At 41.8% G+C, this 11,788-nt stretch overlaps 1 protein-coding gene across 1 annotated transcript; it reads left to right on the forward strand.

The window, feature by feature from the left end:
• Positions 1–712: 712 nt before the first annotated feature.
• mafk (v-maf avian musculoaponeurotic fibrosarcoma oncogene homolog K) lies at positions 713–11,775 on the forward strand. The gene is made up of 3 exons (XM_071517858.1): positions 713–836; positions 8,387–8,465; positions 8,991–11,775. The coding sequence occupies exons 2-3, from the start codon at positions 8,421–8,423 to the stop codon at positions 9,423–9,425; spliced, it is 480 nt and encodes a 159-aa protein (XP_071373959.1). The 5' UTR covers positions 713–836; positions 8,387–8,420; the 3' UTR covers positions 9,426–11,775.
• The last annotated feature ends 13 nt before the right edge of the window (positions 11,776–11,788 follow it).

Here is an 11,788-nt window from a genome sequence, read left to right on the forward strand (position 1 = left end):
CGTGAGACAGCTACAGCCTTTTGACATCTGATCAGTTTACAGGGAAACCCATATTGAGGGTGGTTATCCTTACAGGCTCCTGACTTAATACATTTTCTTTCAGTAGTTAATTACCCAGAATAGCCTGTGACGTGCATCCTAAAATAAGAGAAATCCTGTGACTGCTGGGCTACTATGCCACATACTTTCCTCTGCAGTGGAATGCTGCTGCTGCTTGGCTCCCAAGTCAGATGGAGGGAGGAGGTCGCTGCTCTCTCTGAGTTAATGCACATTTTTGAATTCCTTGTAGTGTAGACCCGGCCATAAAGCGAGACTACTTATGGAGGAGGGGGGTTGTGAACAGTTGTGGTAGTTTCAGTAGGCCTAGGGTTATCTCCACCACAGTTGCCCAACAGAGAGCTAGCTAAGCTGATTTTGACACTTGACTCTTTTCATCTTGGGAGTATGTTGGGTAATCCTGCCTACGGTTGGTAACATCAACTGAGTTTGTTTTAGACATTAGTTTTGTAAAGTAAGCAAAAGCATTCGCCAGCTGTAACTATCTTCTATTTCTGGCCTCCCCCGGCCCCCCTCCCCAGACTGACGTCAGCACAAAGTTATTTTCATGAATGGAGGGGGCGGTCACGAGGAATCGGTGACGTGAGTGCTTGCGGAAGCAGAGCGTGGAATGTTGGTACATTGTTGTTGTTTTGTAGTTAATTTAGTACGGGGATACACTGCTGTTCGTGCGCCGGACGCTTTTTCACCAATTGTGTCAAGTTACTTCAAGCCCCTCTGTCGGAAATCTGCTCCGCAAGATTTTACGCATTCCCGCCACAGATATCCGCGTTCAAGAGGTGAGGTTGTTTTTTTGGGAATAATGTTTTGACATTCCTTTCTAGATTGCTCAAGTTCTCACGGTGACATATTCACGCATGCAGACGGACGTATGTACACACGCCCTACATGTAGGATAAGTTTTGATCCTGGTTATCTAAACATATGGTTGTGTTGACTTATTAGATTGTTTTAGCTGTGTGGACACGTGTTGGATGTGTTGGAGTAACCTAACATAATGCCAGAAATAAGTGGCTTAGCGCTCCGCTAGTCGCCAGAGGACGTGAAAATTAAGTAGAAACTTAGAAAAACATTTAGAGTAACTATTTTCTTACTAATTGATCTGCTAAAACCCAGTCATTTAAATAGTCATCGCTCCTGATAATTTGGCAAATTAATCTATGTGGGTGAACTGGGACAGCGAATCAATATTCCCAGGTATCCCTTTACGAAGAACACTAATCAATTATATAGCCTATATATATTTAGAGAGTTAGGCTACTATGTAAAAAGCGCTGGAAAAGTTAAAATATCATCCAGCATCTGTAGGTAAAAGAAATTATACAGAGAATATCCCATAGTAATAATAGGGGGGGAAATACCATAATGTACGATATAGTCACTATAAACTAATTATTGAGCAACACATAAACATTTTAAATCGTAATAGGAATATTATAGTTATTTTTCGTCGGGATTGTCTACTTTCAGCACTGGAACTCAATTGGTTCTGAAAAAAATTGGGAGTGAAATATACTGACTGGCGTATTGATACAAATTCCGATAGAAGTGTTTTCCAATCAACTTTAATTAGGAGCCTATTTGAAAGCGCGCGTTTAATGTAGGCTGCTATAACGCAAACTATCGGTCTACTTTTGACATTGGAAACAACACGTGGTCTGCATTTTAGACTTGTGGGACAAAGGGCACGGTGTGAAGTCAGACCACCAGGAGGACACAGGGCAGGACCCGCACACAAGAAACAAGCCGTAACCAAACAACACGTTTCCACAATAACATTAGCTACATGTCTAGGATAACAAAACGCTTTCTAGGCTGTGTTTCATTAGACAACAAAGGGCCTGTATGCTTTCAAAGCATCCAAAAGTAACCCCGATATCAAGCTAGAACAATAAGAAATTGTTTTGTTTTTTTCAACAAATAATAAAACAAAGTATGCCATTGCAAGTGCCAATGTTGCTACTCAGCAAAGTGGCTGGACTGAGAGACAAATTTAGGCTATGCAATGCTGTAGCCAAGTTCTTGTGTTGCTGTTTTTGTGCTGATTTGACAATAAAAGCAGTTAAAACTTTGAAGTTTTAACTGCTGAAGTTTGGAAATTGAATGAAAAAAAGCTGCTATGTTGCTCAAAATATCTCTCTGCCCTGGTAGATTTGGGACTTCATTATATTTGTATTATTTTGATGCTTGACATGACATGTAGTGGAGGGTAAACCCAGTTGAACTTGGTTTACCTGTTGTGGAGTTAACTCACCTTTTTAAGTGAACATAACTCTTTATAATGTAAATTCACACATCACAGTGAGAACCAAACTTTGGTGAGGATAGGGAAACAGCTGAAATGAATGTCTTCATCAAAATGTGATTGACTTTTGTTTTTGTTTGATTATCACTGATTGGGGGTCATTGTTTGCCCTTTTTGTTTACCACATCACTGGATGAGCTATGTCTTTTTTGTTAATGACTTGGACTCATGACCTTTTATGGTCATCGTGATTTATATATGGAAAATATTTGCCTTTCGGTAACCTTTTTCACTTAGATGACCACAGAGTTTTGTCTGAGGAGTTTGTTTGAATCACTGTTGTTTCTACAGTGAAGTGCTTTAGTGTCTGCTGCTTTTAGAGAGGCGGTGGGAGCGTGTGCACCGCTCTGTCATGAGGCTAACATGTGGTTCAATCGCCAGTGTGATGATGATGATGTCTTCTTGGGACACGGGAGTAACACAGGCTGACTCATTTCACCAACTCAGTAGTGTGACGATGACGAGGCATATAGGGGAGATCTGCCCCTGAGCAGGAGCAATGTTCAGATAGCGTTTCTCATTTTGCCGGTCAGTGGTGAAGGATGAAGAAACCTGTACTTAAGTGATGTAGGATTTCAAATGTTTTTGTGGGGGAGTATTGTGAAAGTGAAATAGCTGTGGTTGGTGATGCTATGACTCACAGGGAACACGTTCCCTATGATGTGCTTTGCCCTTCTTACTGGAAAAAGATGTTGAGAATTGATTGACTTTGAAAGGCGACGATTTTATACGCAGATGAACATGGGAAGCAGACTTTATACAGGCTATAAGGCATAGTTGTGTGTATAGGACTGCTGTACATCCATCCCAAGTGTCCCACTGACATCTATGTGCTGTCTGGGGCATGAGAGAGAAACACACACTGTCATCACCACAAATAGCTTAGTATACTGCTCAGTCTGCCACCCACAGTGATTTGCATCCTGCCTTTTCCTGCTTTTCTGTCAGAATTCCTGGATCTCAAACCAGAGCTTTCACCACACTCTGGTCAAGGCTATGAGAAGACTGTCTCAAAAGGAAAGTGACTAGGTTTTTTTTTTCAGTTTTTGGTTTGTTTCTTTTCTGTGGGAGCGTGTTATTAAGATGTATAATATGCGAGAAAATACAGATACTTCTCACTTGTAATAGGGAACAGTGTTGCTCAGAGGCGGGATCAGAGGATTCAGAGGCTCAGAGGATTTTTGAGTATTTAAATTATTGGGAATTCCTCATTGATTCTTCATGGGTGGGACTTGCTGATGTGAAGATCATTTTCTTGGCAACTTTCAGACTCCACTGTTGCTATTCAGCTTTAGTGTTTGCAGCAATATAAACAAACAATTTATGCTCTCTAACCACGTTCGAAATTTGTGCTTTGCTGTCACATCCTCTCTGTCCTTGTGCCAATGCCTCAGCCAGTCAATTTGAAAGAGAAACTTGTCTTCATTTCAAGGAACTAAACATAAACAAAGCCAATAGTAGGGCCACGATGATGTCACAGGTAGTACCATAGACTAAGTCTGGATCCCGCCTTTAATGCTTGGATGGCAGGACTGGATTAATAATTGAATTTTCAACTGGAGTCGTGCATAAACAAGCCTTGCTCTCCATTGGTATTTCTTATAGGAAAATATGAGAGGTGATGTAATGTGTAATAGAAGAACTGTCATTTTTTTGGTGTTTTTTTTGGCACCATATTCATATTTCCCCCTTTTCTTCTCACATGAATGGCACCCAGGTAGTAAAAATGGGACAGGTATGTCCTTGTTTTTTGCATACTTGACATTCCTTTGAATCCCTGTGTCCCCGGTTGGGAGAATAGCTTTGCTCAGACGCTAAGCGAGCTCCTCTCCTCCCTTTCCGCACAAAAGTTCCGGTGGTCATGCCAACCATTTCCAAGGTTCTCTGTACTTTTCCTTCCTCCCTGCGAAACAACGGGATTTTCCAGGAAACGTCAGATCGGGAGGGTGTGATTCCCTGCCGCTGGTCGTCGTTTTTACCAGTAAACCGCATGACTCACCGCTCAGCTATGCTCTCCATTTCCTTCACATAATATCCCACCAAATGTGCTGCGCTGGAGAAAGAGCAGAGCGCAGCGCCCCCCCAGTCTGAAGCAAAGTCTCTCCACCTCCCTGAGAAACGCACAAGAGCAGCAGAAGGGAGTGTGAGCTTTCTCAGAGGAACCTAGCAGCTGGCTGTGAAGGGCAGCGACAAGTCTGCTCTCTGCACAGGCTGCTCCCAAATTGAAACAAAAAGAGAAGAAAAACAAATAGCCCAGACAAGCCGACACTGCATTTATCACTGGAGCATGAGTACCTGAGTCTTTGATATACTGTTTATTTTAGGAGAAGGCTGGGCCCCAAAGTGTTACCTGCCATAACTGAAGTATAGCCTTGAACTTGAGCAGATGCTTGACTTACAAAAACAGGCTGGAATCCCATTTTTTTTTTGTTAGTGGACAAACACCACATACGTTTATTGAATTGATTTTGTCTCACTTCATGAGCTCAAATATGGAGTTTGCCCATATGTTTCATAAATTTGTTTTTACAGAGCAGTTACACAATTTGAACACAGAGTTCTGTCTTTGTTTGGTTCTGCCCTTCTTAAAAATAGTCTTGAAAGGGACAATTTCTCTTCAAAGCAGTGTGCACATCCAAAGCCCAAGGAGCAGGTTTACCAGAAAAAATGCTGCTTCCCACATCAAATGGAACAGTGGCTTGACAAACATCCATTGCCATGTAATGTTGTGTGCATGGTGCTTGTAATAGTGATCGGTCAGTTAGTCTCATTTGATCGCTTGTCAGTTATCTGCGTTGTTGTGATAATGTTACAGTTGAGTTATAAATTAGTGATTACAGTGTTGTGAGAAACACAGTTTGGTTTTGATCATGGCTCATCGTTCACAAGAGACAACTCGAGGTGTGAAACATTGGTAATGTTTACGAAAAACAAAGTGAAAGATAGACAGTTTTCTTTTTAAATATCACCCACCAAGCAAGGTTGTGGTCCCTGACTTTACACGCACACGTGCATACACACTACATTTGATTTGTTTGGGCAAGTGAAAGATGTGAGACGCTTCTGAATTCCAGACATGTTAAGAATTTCACAGCAGTGGTTTTACAAGTGGGATTGTCTGAACTCCACCCCCAGAGCCGGGTGCATAGCAGGACATATTCTGACTGCATGTACCCTCTCAAATGAAGACCTGCCTGTGTGTGTGTGTGTGTGTGTGTGTGTGTGTGTGTGTGAGGGTTTGCACATGTGTGTTCACTCAGGAATGCGGTTCTGTTAACCATTCTTTATCCACCATCTGTGGCTTTTCTTTGAGGTATTTTCCCAGACTTCTTTTCTTACCATTATGAAAAGCTGAATAGGAGAAACTGTTTTCTTGAGTATAGTCAAAAGCGAAGGTTATTTGTGAAACATGCCCATCACTTTTGTGTGACAAAATGATAAAAGAACGGATTTGGCTGTGTAATGCAATTGCGATCCTTCTTTGAAGAAACTTTGGCATCTTGATCAGGAAACCTCATCCCTTGGCCAGTTGCAAAAACATAAGCACATGCTTAAAGAATTTCATGGAAACAACATGGCCTCTTGGTTTAAGTTGGAGGCCTCTTGTATTGAGAGAGGGAGGCCCCACACCACTTTTCCATAATCTTTGCAAGGAATATACCCAGGGACCCCCTCTGACGCAACACTGCTTAAATTAGGCCGTTTGGGTCGAGGAATCTTGTATTTTGGTTCTTGTTTGATGCCTCCACCATCTCAATTATGCAGTTCTTTGTTGTTCATTTTGCAAAATGAATGAAGAACCATCAAAGAGAGCACCATATGTTCTGAATTTCCAAGCAGGAATTGATGTGGTTCTAGATTTAACAGTTTAGTCAGTACATCTATTTTTCATCTGTTTCTTCATGTTTATTTTCCAAGTGAGGATTGTCTGAGGTTCCCTTCTCCCTCCCTTATCTGTCTGTGACAAAAACACCATAAATACATAAACAACTGCATATCAGTGTTGTTACAGATTGAGTTTACGCCATTGTCACAATGATGATTTCATGTTTTGGGTCTGACAAATTTATAGTTTTTCATATTCATTGCACTATTGCTTTCATTCAGCAACTGCACATCACCAACAATAGCAAAGCCCTGTAATATCTGGATGTATTTACAGGCATATCTACAATTAACATCCCCAAAAGAATAGCCACACCCAGAGTGGTTCTTTCCAAGAAAGCTGCAGCTAACCGGACTGCAGAAAATATTTGCCCACTTACTGAGGTATCACTTATCGCATGCTCACTTAAATTGTTTAGCTGGCAGAAATTTGTGTCAGCACAGTGGGCTAAATATAACCACTAGAGTTAAATAAGGGCATGGAGCGGCTCAGGAAAGCCCAGTGTAAGAGGATCCAACCAACGAGACACAGCCCCGAATCGATAGAGTACATTGTCTCAAAGCAAAAATAAATCAGTGACTATAAAGGAAACTATTTCTCTGTGACACTCTATCTTCAGGAATTTTCCACATGCGTATCTGCTGCCCTGTAAAGTTCAGCATAACTTTAAATGTTATGCTGATGTGATGGCCTGTTTTACCACTGCTGATAAATGTCTGTGATGAGGAGACGGACAGCGGCGTGCGTTGGCTCTGTCTCTGTACAGTCATCAGACCAGAGGAACGAACTACGTGAGAAATTGGGTTTTAGGGAAGTAAAAGTAAAAAAAAGTAAAAGGTCATAGCTAAGTGGAGACTCTGTTTTTGTATACAGGATGCCTTTAGGTTATCAACACAAGTTATATCTGCTGTGTATAGGTTATGTTGGGGTTATGAATGAGACTTGTTTACCCTTTTGGTGACCATGTGACTCACACTCCCACGCCCATTTGCAGGGCGTTGCCATGGCAGCAGTCTAGCATGGAACAGTGCGCTCGCAGACAGTCGGCCTGGTGTGCAGGTCCTGAAATGGAGCCTTTGGGGGGGGGGGGGATGTGCGCCTCTCACAGGATCACAGCACAGGGATCTCTCTTTTTTTGGCCATGGCAGCAGTCTCCAAAGCATGTGTGTGTCACTGTACCGAGCAGAGAGAGGCTTTTCTAAAAACTGCCTTGGCAAAATCACTTAGGCAGAGAGCTTAACACAAAGTTGTGTGGGGAGAGAGAGGCGGCCTGTTTCTAATCTTGCTTGGTCTAGTGAACTACATTGTCAAAGTCCTCCTCCTCCACCAAGTAAATACGGACGCTCAACAGTACAAGCGTCTAATGGTGTTGTGCTGCCCTCTGCTGGCAGCTCTGGCACTAATCCGCACACACACCCAAATATTGACACATGACGTAACCCTGGAATGTTGTTGTGGTATCTTCAGAGCAAAGGTGGAAGTAACTCAGTACCTTTACTCCCGTTACTGTGATGGAGTAGCTCCATCTTTTGAGTATTTAAGTCAATCATTTTACTTTAACTGAAGTAGATTTTTGCTGAAGTATTGTACTTGGCTACATTTTAAATCACATGCATTACAGAGTACACATTTTGAAGGCTCTCATCATAGCATCATAAATTGGCCAATTGTGGAGCCATTTGCAGTACTTTGTGCACTTTATTTTGTAATTTATATTTTTTCCAATTAAAAGAATCTAAAATCTCCTCTCATCCTTTTAGAATTGCATGGAAAAGATCACATATGACAATGTTCTCTTTTCTAAAAAGTAACTCAGTAAAAGTTACTCTGTGTACATTTTAAATGAGCTATTTTTGCTTTTACTTAAGTAGATTTTTACACCGCTTACAGTACTTCTACTTGAGTAGGATATTTTAGTACTCCTTTAACCCCTGCTTTTGAGAGAATTTATTCATAATTGGGTGAAAAGCAGTGTATTCAATGTCTTGGCTAGGCTTAATGGGGTTATGGTTAGGCTAAGGTCAGGGTTACATCTGTGGAGATGCAGCAGATAGGCAGTGACACATGTTTACATGTTAACACTTAACAAATCGGTGAACACAGTTCAGTAATTTAAATTTTTTCTTTTCACTTCTCAGTGTATCTTCTGTGAGATTCAGGCCAGTGGTTTGCATGCAGGGAATGACGACTCATTTCAAAACAAGCAAAGCTTTAAAGGTAAGTTTGAAGAGCAAATCCTTTAATTTGACTTCATTACCGCTCAGAGGCGGAGCTGCTCTTCTATGGAGCTGATACAGTGACTTTATTACCATCGAAGTTGCCATCGTATTTGGAATTGAAAAAAAATGGCATTGAAAACAAAAATTTAACTGAAAAAAAAACATTGACATTGAAAAACATTTATTGAAAATAGTATTTAATAGTATTTTGAAAAATATTTTTTTTGGCATTGAAAAAAAATGTATTGAAAAATTTAACATTGGCCAGCATTCTTCTTCTTGTCAGTTTTTCAATGCTCAGATTTTCTTTCTTCAATTCCAATAAATATTATTTTCAATTAAAGCTTTCCATTGCCATTGTTTTTTTTGTTTTTTTTTTCAGTAAAGTTTTTGTTTTCAATGCCAATGTCCTATTTTTCAATGTCAATTTTTTTTTCAATTCCAAATACAATGTTTCAAATGCCAAAAAGTCTAACCCTAACCCCTGTATCGGCTCCACACTCTTCCCTCCCTCCCCCTGCAGGTCAAGAAGGAGGCGGGTGAGAATGCCCCGGCGCTCAGCGACGACGAGCTGGTGGCCATGTCGGTGCGGGAGCTCAACCAGCACCTGCGCGGCCTGACCAAGGAGGACGTGGTGCGGCTGAAGCAGCGCCGGCGCACCCTGAAGAACCGGGGCTACGCCGCCAGCTGCCGCATCAAGCGCGTCACCCAGAAGGAGGAGCTGGAGCGGCAGAAGACGGAGCTGCAGCACGAGGTGGACAAGCTCGCCCGCGAGAACGCCAGCATGCGGCTGGAGCTGGACGCCCTGCGCGCCAAGTACGAGGCCCTGCAGTGCTTCGCCCGGACTGTGACCCGCGGGCCCCTCTCCCCGGGCAAGGTGGCCACCACCAGCGTCATCACCATCGTCAAGTCCTCCAACCACAACTCCAGCCAGAGCCCCTTCTCCGCCCCCTCCTAGTGCCGACAGGACTGGGCTCTCCGTATCCCGCCTGGTCCTTACCGGTTCCTTCCGACCCAGCCTTGAAAAACCCGCTCGTCCCGTACTGAGAGGAAGCTCAGTAATTAGACTGAGAGACGGAGCCGGGTGGCGAGCTCTATGTGATGTTATGCTGCATTCACTGCTCTCTCTCTCTCTCTCTCTCCTTCTTTCTTTCTTTCTTTACACAATCTACATTGTCTGTGCACTGTGCAACCCCCCCCTCACCCCCCCACCCCCACCCAAACCCCACCCAGCACCGGCAGGGCATTGGGCCTCTCTGACCCTACCTCCATGACTGATAGCAGAGATTTGCTTTTACTCCAGTGTGAAAGAGTATTTGACATGACCTGCTATGGCAGCACTGGCCTAAGACGGCTCTGATGCTGTATGCTATTTTGCATATACAGAACATCAGAGATTTAAGTAGTACGCATGTGACAGTAAAGCTATTTGTAAAGCATAAGCCAAATCTTTTTTTTTAATTTTTTCTGTCTGTAAAAGCACATATTTACCAGTGTCTCAGTGTAAATTGAGCCATTGAAGCTGTTGCCTTAAAAGGATCTATGAGTGATCTTTGTAAAATATATATTATCTAAATACTCATGCAGTTTTTTCAAAACATTAAGAAATTATTTTTCCAGTTTTGAGGCTGGTTGGAAATCTCTTCAGAGCCACTATGCAGTTGATAATTGACCCACGTTTAGTTGAAGGGCTCCACTGGCGATACTCTATTGCTAAAATCTCTTTCCTGGTTGCTGAAAGATTTAGAATAGACTATCAGCAGTCAATCAGACCAGATAGTTTGTTTAGCAATCACAAAGTAATGCTACAGAAATGGGAAGTCAGTATACACCAGCAAAGGCTTGCATGATTCTGGCCTAATTGTGGAGTTTTGCTGTTACATCGCACATTTGTGTGTGAGAAGTTCAGCAAAGCTCCACAATCAGGCTGATGTGTGCAAGCCTTACTGGAGTATATTGACTCCCATTTATGTAGATTATTAGAGGGCTATCTGAAGCATCATATACTTGCTGTCCTTGCAGTTCACCCATGAAGCACTTGTGCCACTATTTTATAAGCTGGTTAAACACACAGGAAGCTGTTTGGAAGGTGCTGCATGTGATTTTTCACTAGTGTCTTTCTAGCCCTTTTGACAAATGCTAACAATTTCTGCTTCCAGTTTCTAAAAAAAAACCCCAAAATGATGACTGAGAGGACACCATGATTAATCAGATAGACTCATTAAATACAGAACAATCCTATTCATTTCCACAGGCCATCAGGAGCTTGTTGGATATTTGCTTGGCTTTGGGAAGATTTAACATTTCCCAATGTCCATCATTAATTAGCACTTACTATGAAACTGTAAAGACAGTATAAAAGAGGAGTTACTGAAATAAACATAGATTCACAGGGGAATATCACAGATAGAGGCTATTCTTGCATTTCTGAAGTTATTCAGTTCTGACTTGTGTGGTCTGACCACTTACTGCAGAAGGTCAAGCCAAATTATAACTAAGGATGATATATTTTATGATATTCTACAGAGCAGCACTTACTTGGTGATATTTTGCATCTTTCCTTTTATATACAATGCCATTTTATGGTAGGTAATCCATATTGGATATAGCGATAATGAGAGCGGTCCTCACTAATGAAATGCAATTCAACTTACTTCCTGTATATTACAGACTTGGACCTGAGGCTCTGTTTTCAGTTTTAACGCGAGAGAAGAAAAGATAAAGCTCTCCACTGCCTCCCTCGTCACTTTACATCGAGAAACTCCGTCCAAATAGAAATCATTCCTACTGCTGGGTCACGAGAAAGTGCTGCTGCCGGTGTTGGTCACTCTGAAACAGTAGCTATATACCTTGCTTTTGACACACTCTTCTGCAAGAGAACTCCTGACGCCCATCTCTAGAAACAGTGGTGTCACGACGACGGAATGCAGTAAATGTCTGGCAATTGTCCATTTTTTTAAGATATTTAAATTGAAATATGAAATTCACTTGAAATCAAGTCGTTGTTACCTAGGATTCATTCCTAATTTGGAGTGAAGTCGATAGAGATCGCTCATGTCAGGATCTTCTCTTGGCGAAGAGGACATGACTGTTCCTCCCCTGTTCCATAGCTGCAAAGAACACTATGGGGGACTTTGCTGCTGTATGACCTGCTGTGATTTTTAAGCAGGGGCATTGCTGTGCTCTTATTCTCATTTTGTATTTTCACTTGGTTTATATGTTGATACATCCATGATTTTCCTCCTGATATTTAGTTTTATATATATATATATAAATATATAACATATTTTTCTATATTTATGTCTTTTACTATCCCGGGAG

This window comes from Centroberyx affinis, unplaced genomic scaffold (genome assembly GCF_046629955.1).
Source record: "Centroberyx affinis isolate AG114_WGS23_722 - 3 ecotype Tasmania unplaced genomic scaffold, CSIRO-AGI_Caff_v1 ptg000532l_1, whole genome shotgun sequence".
Classification (NCBI taxonomy): domain Eukaryota; kingdom Metazoa; phylum Chordata; class Actinopteri; order Beryciformes; family Berycidae; genus Centroberyx; species Centroberyx affinis.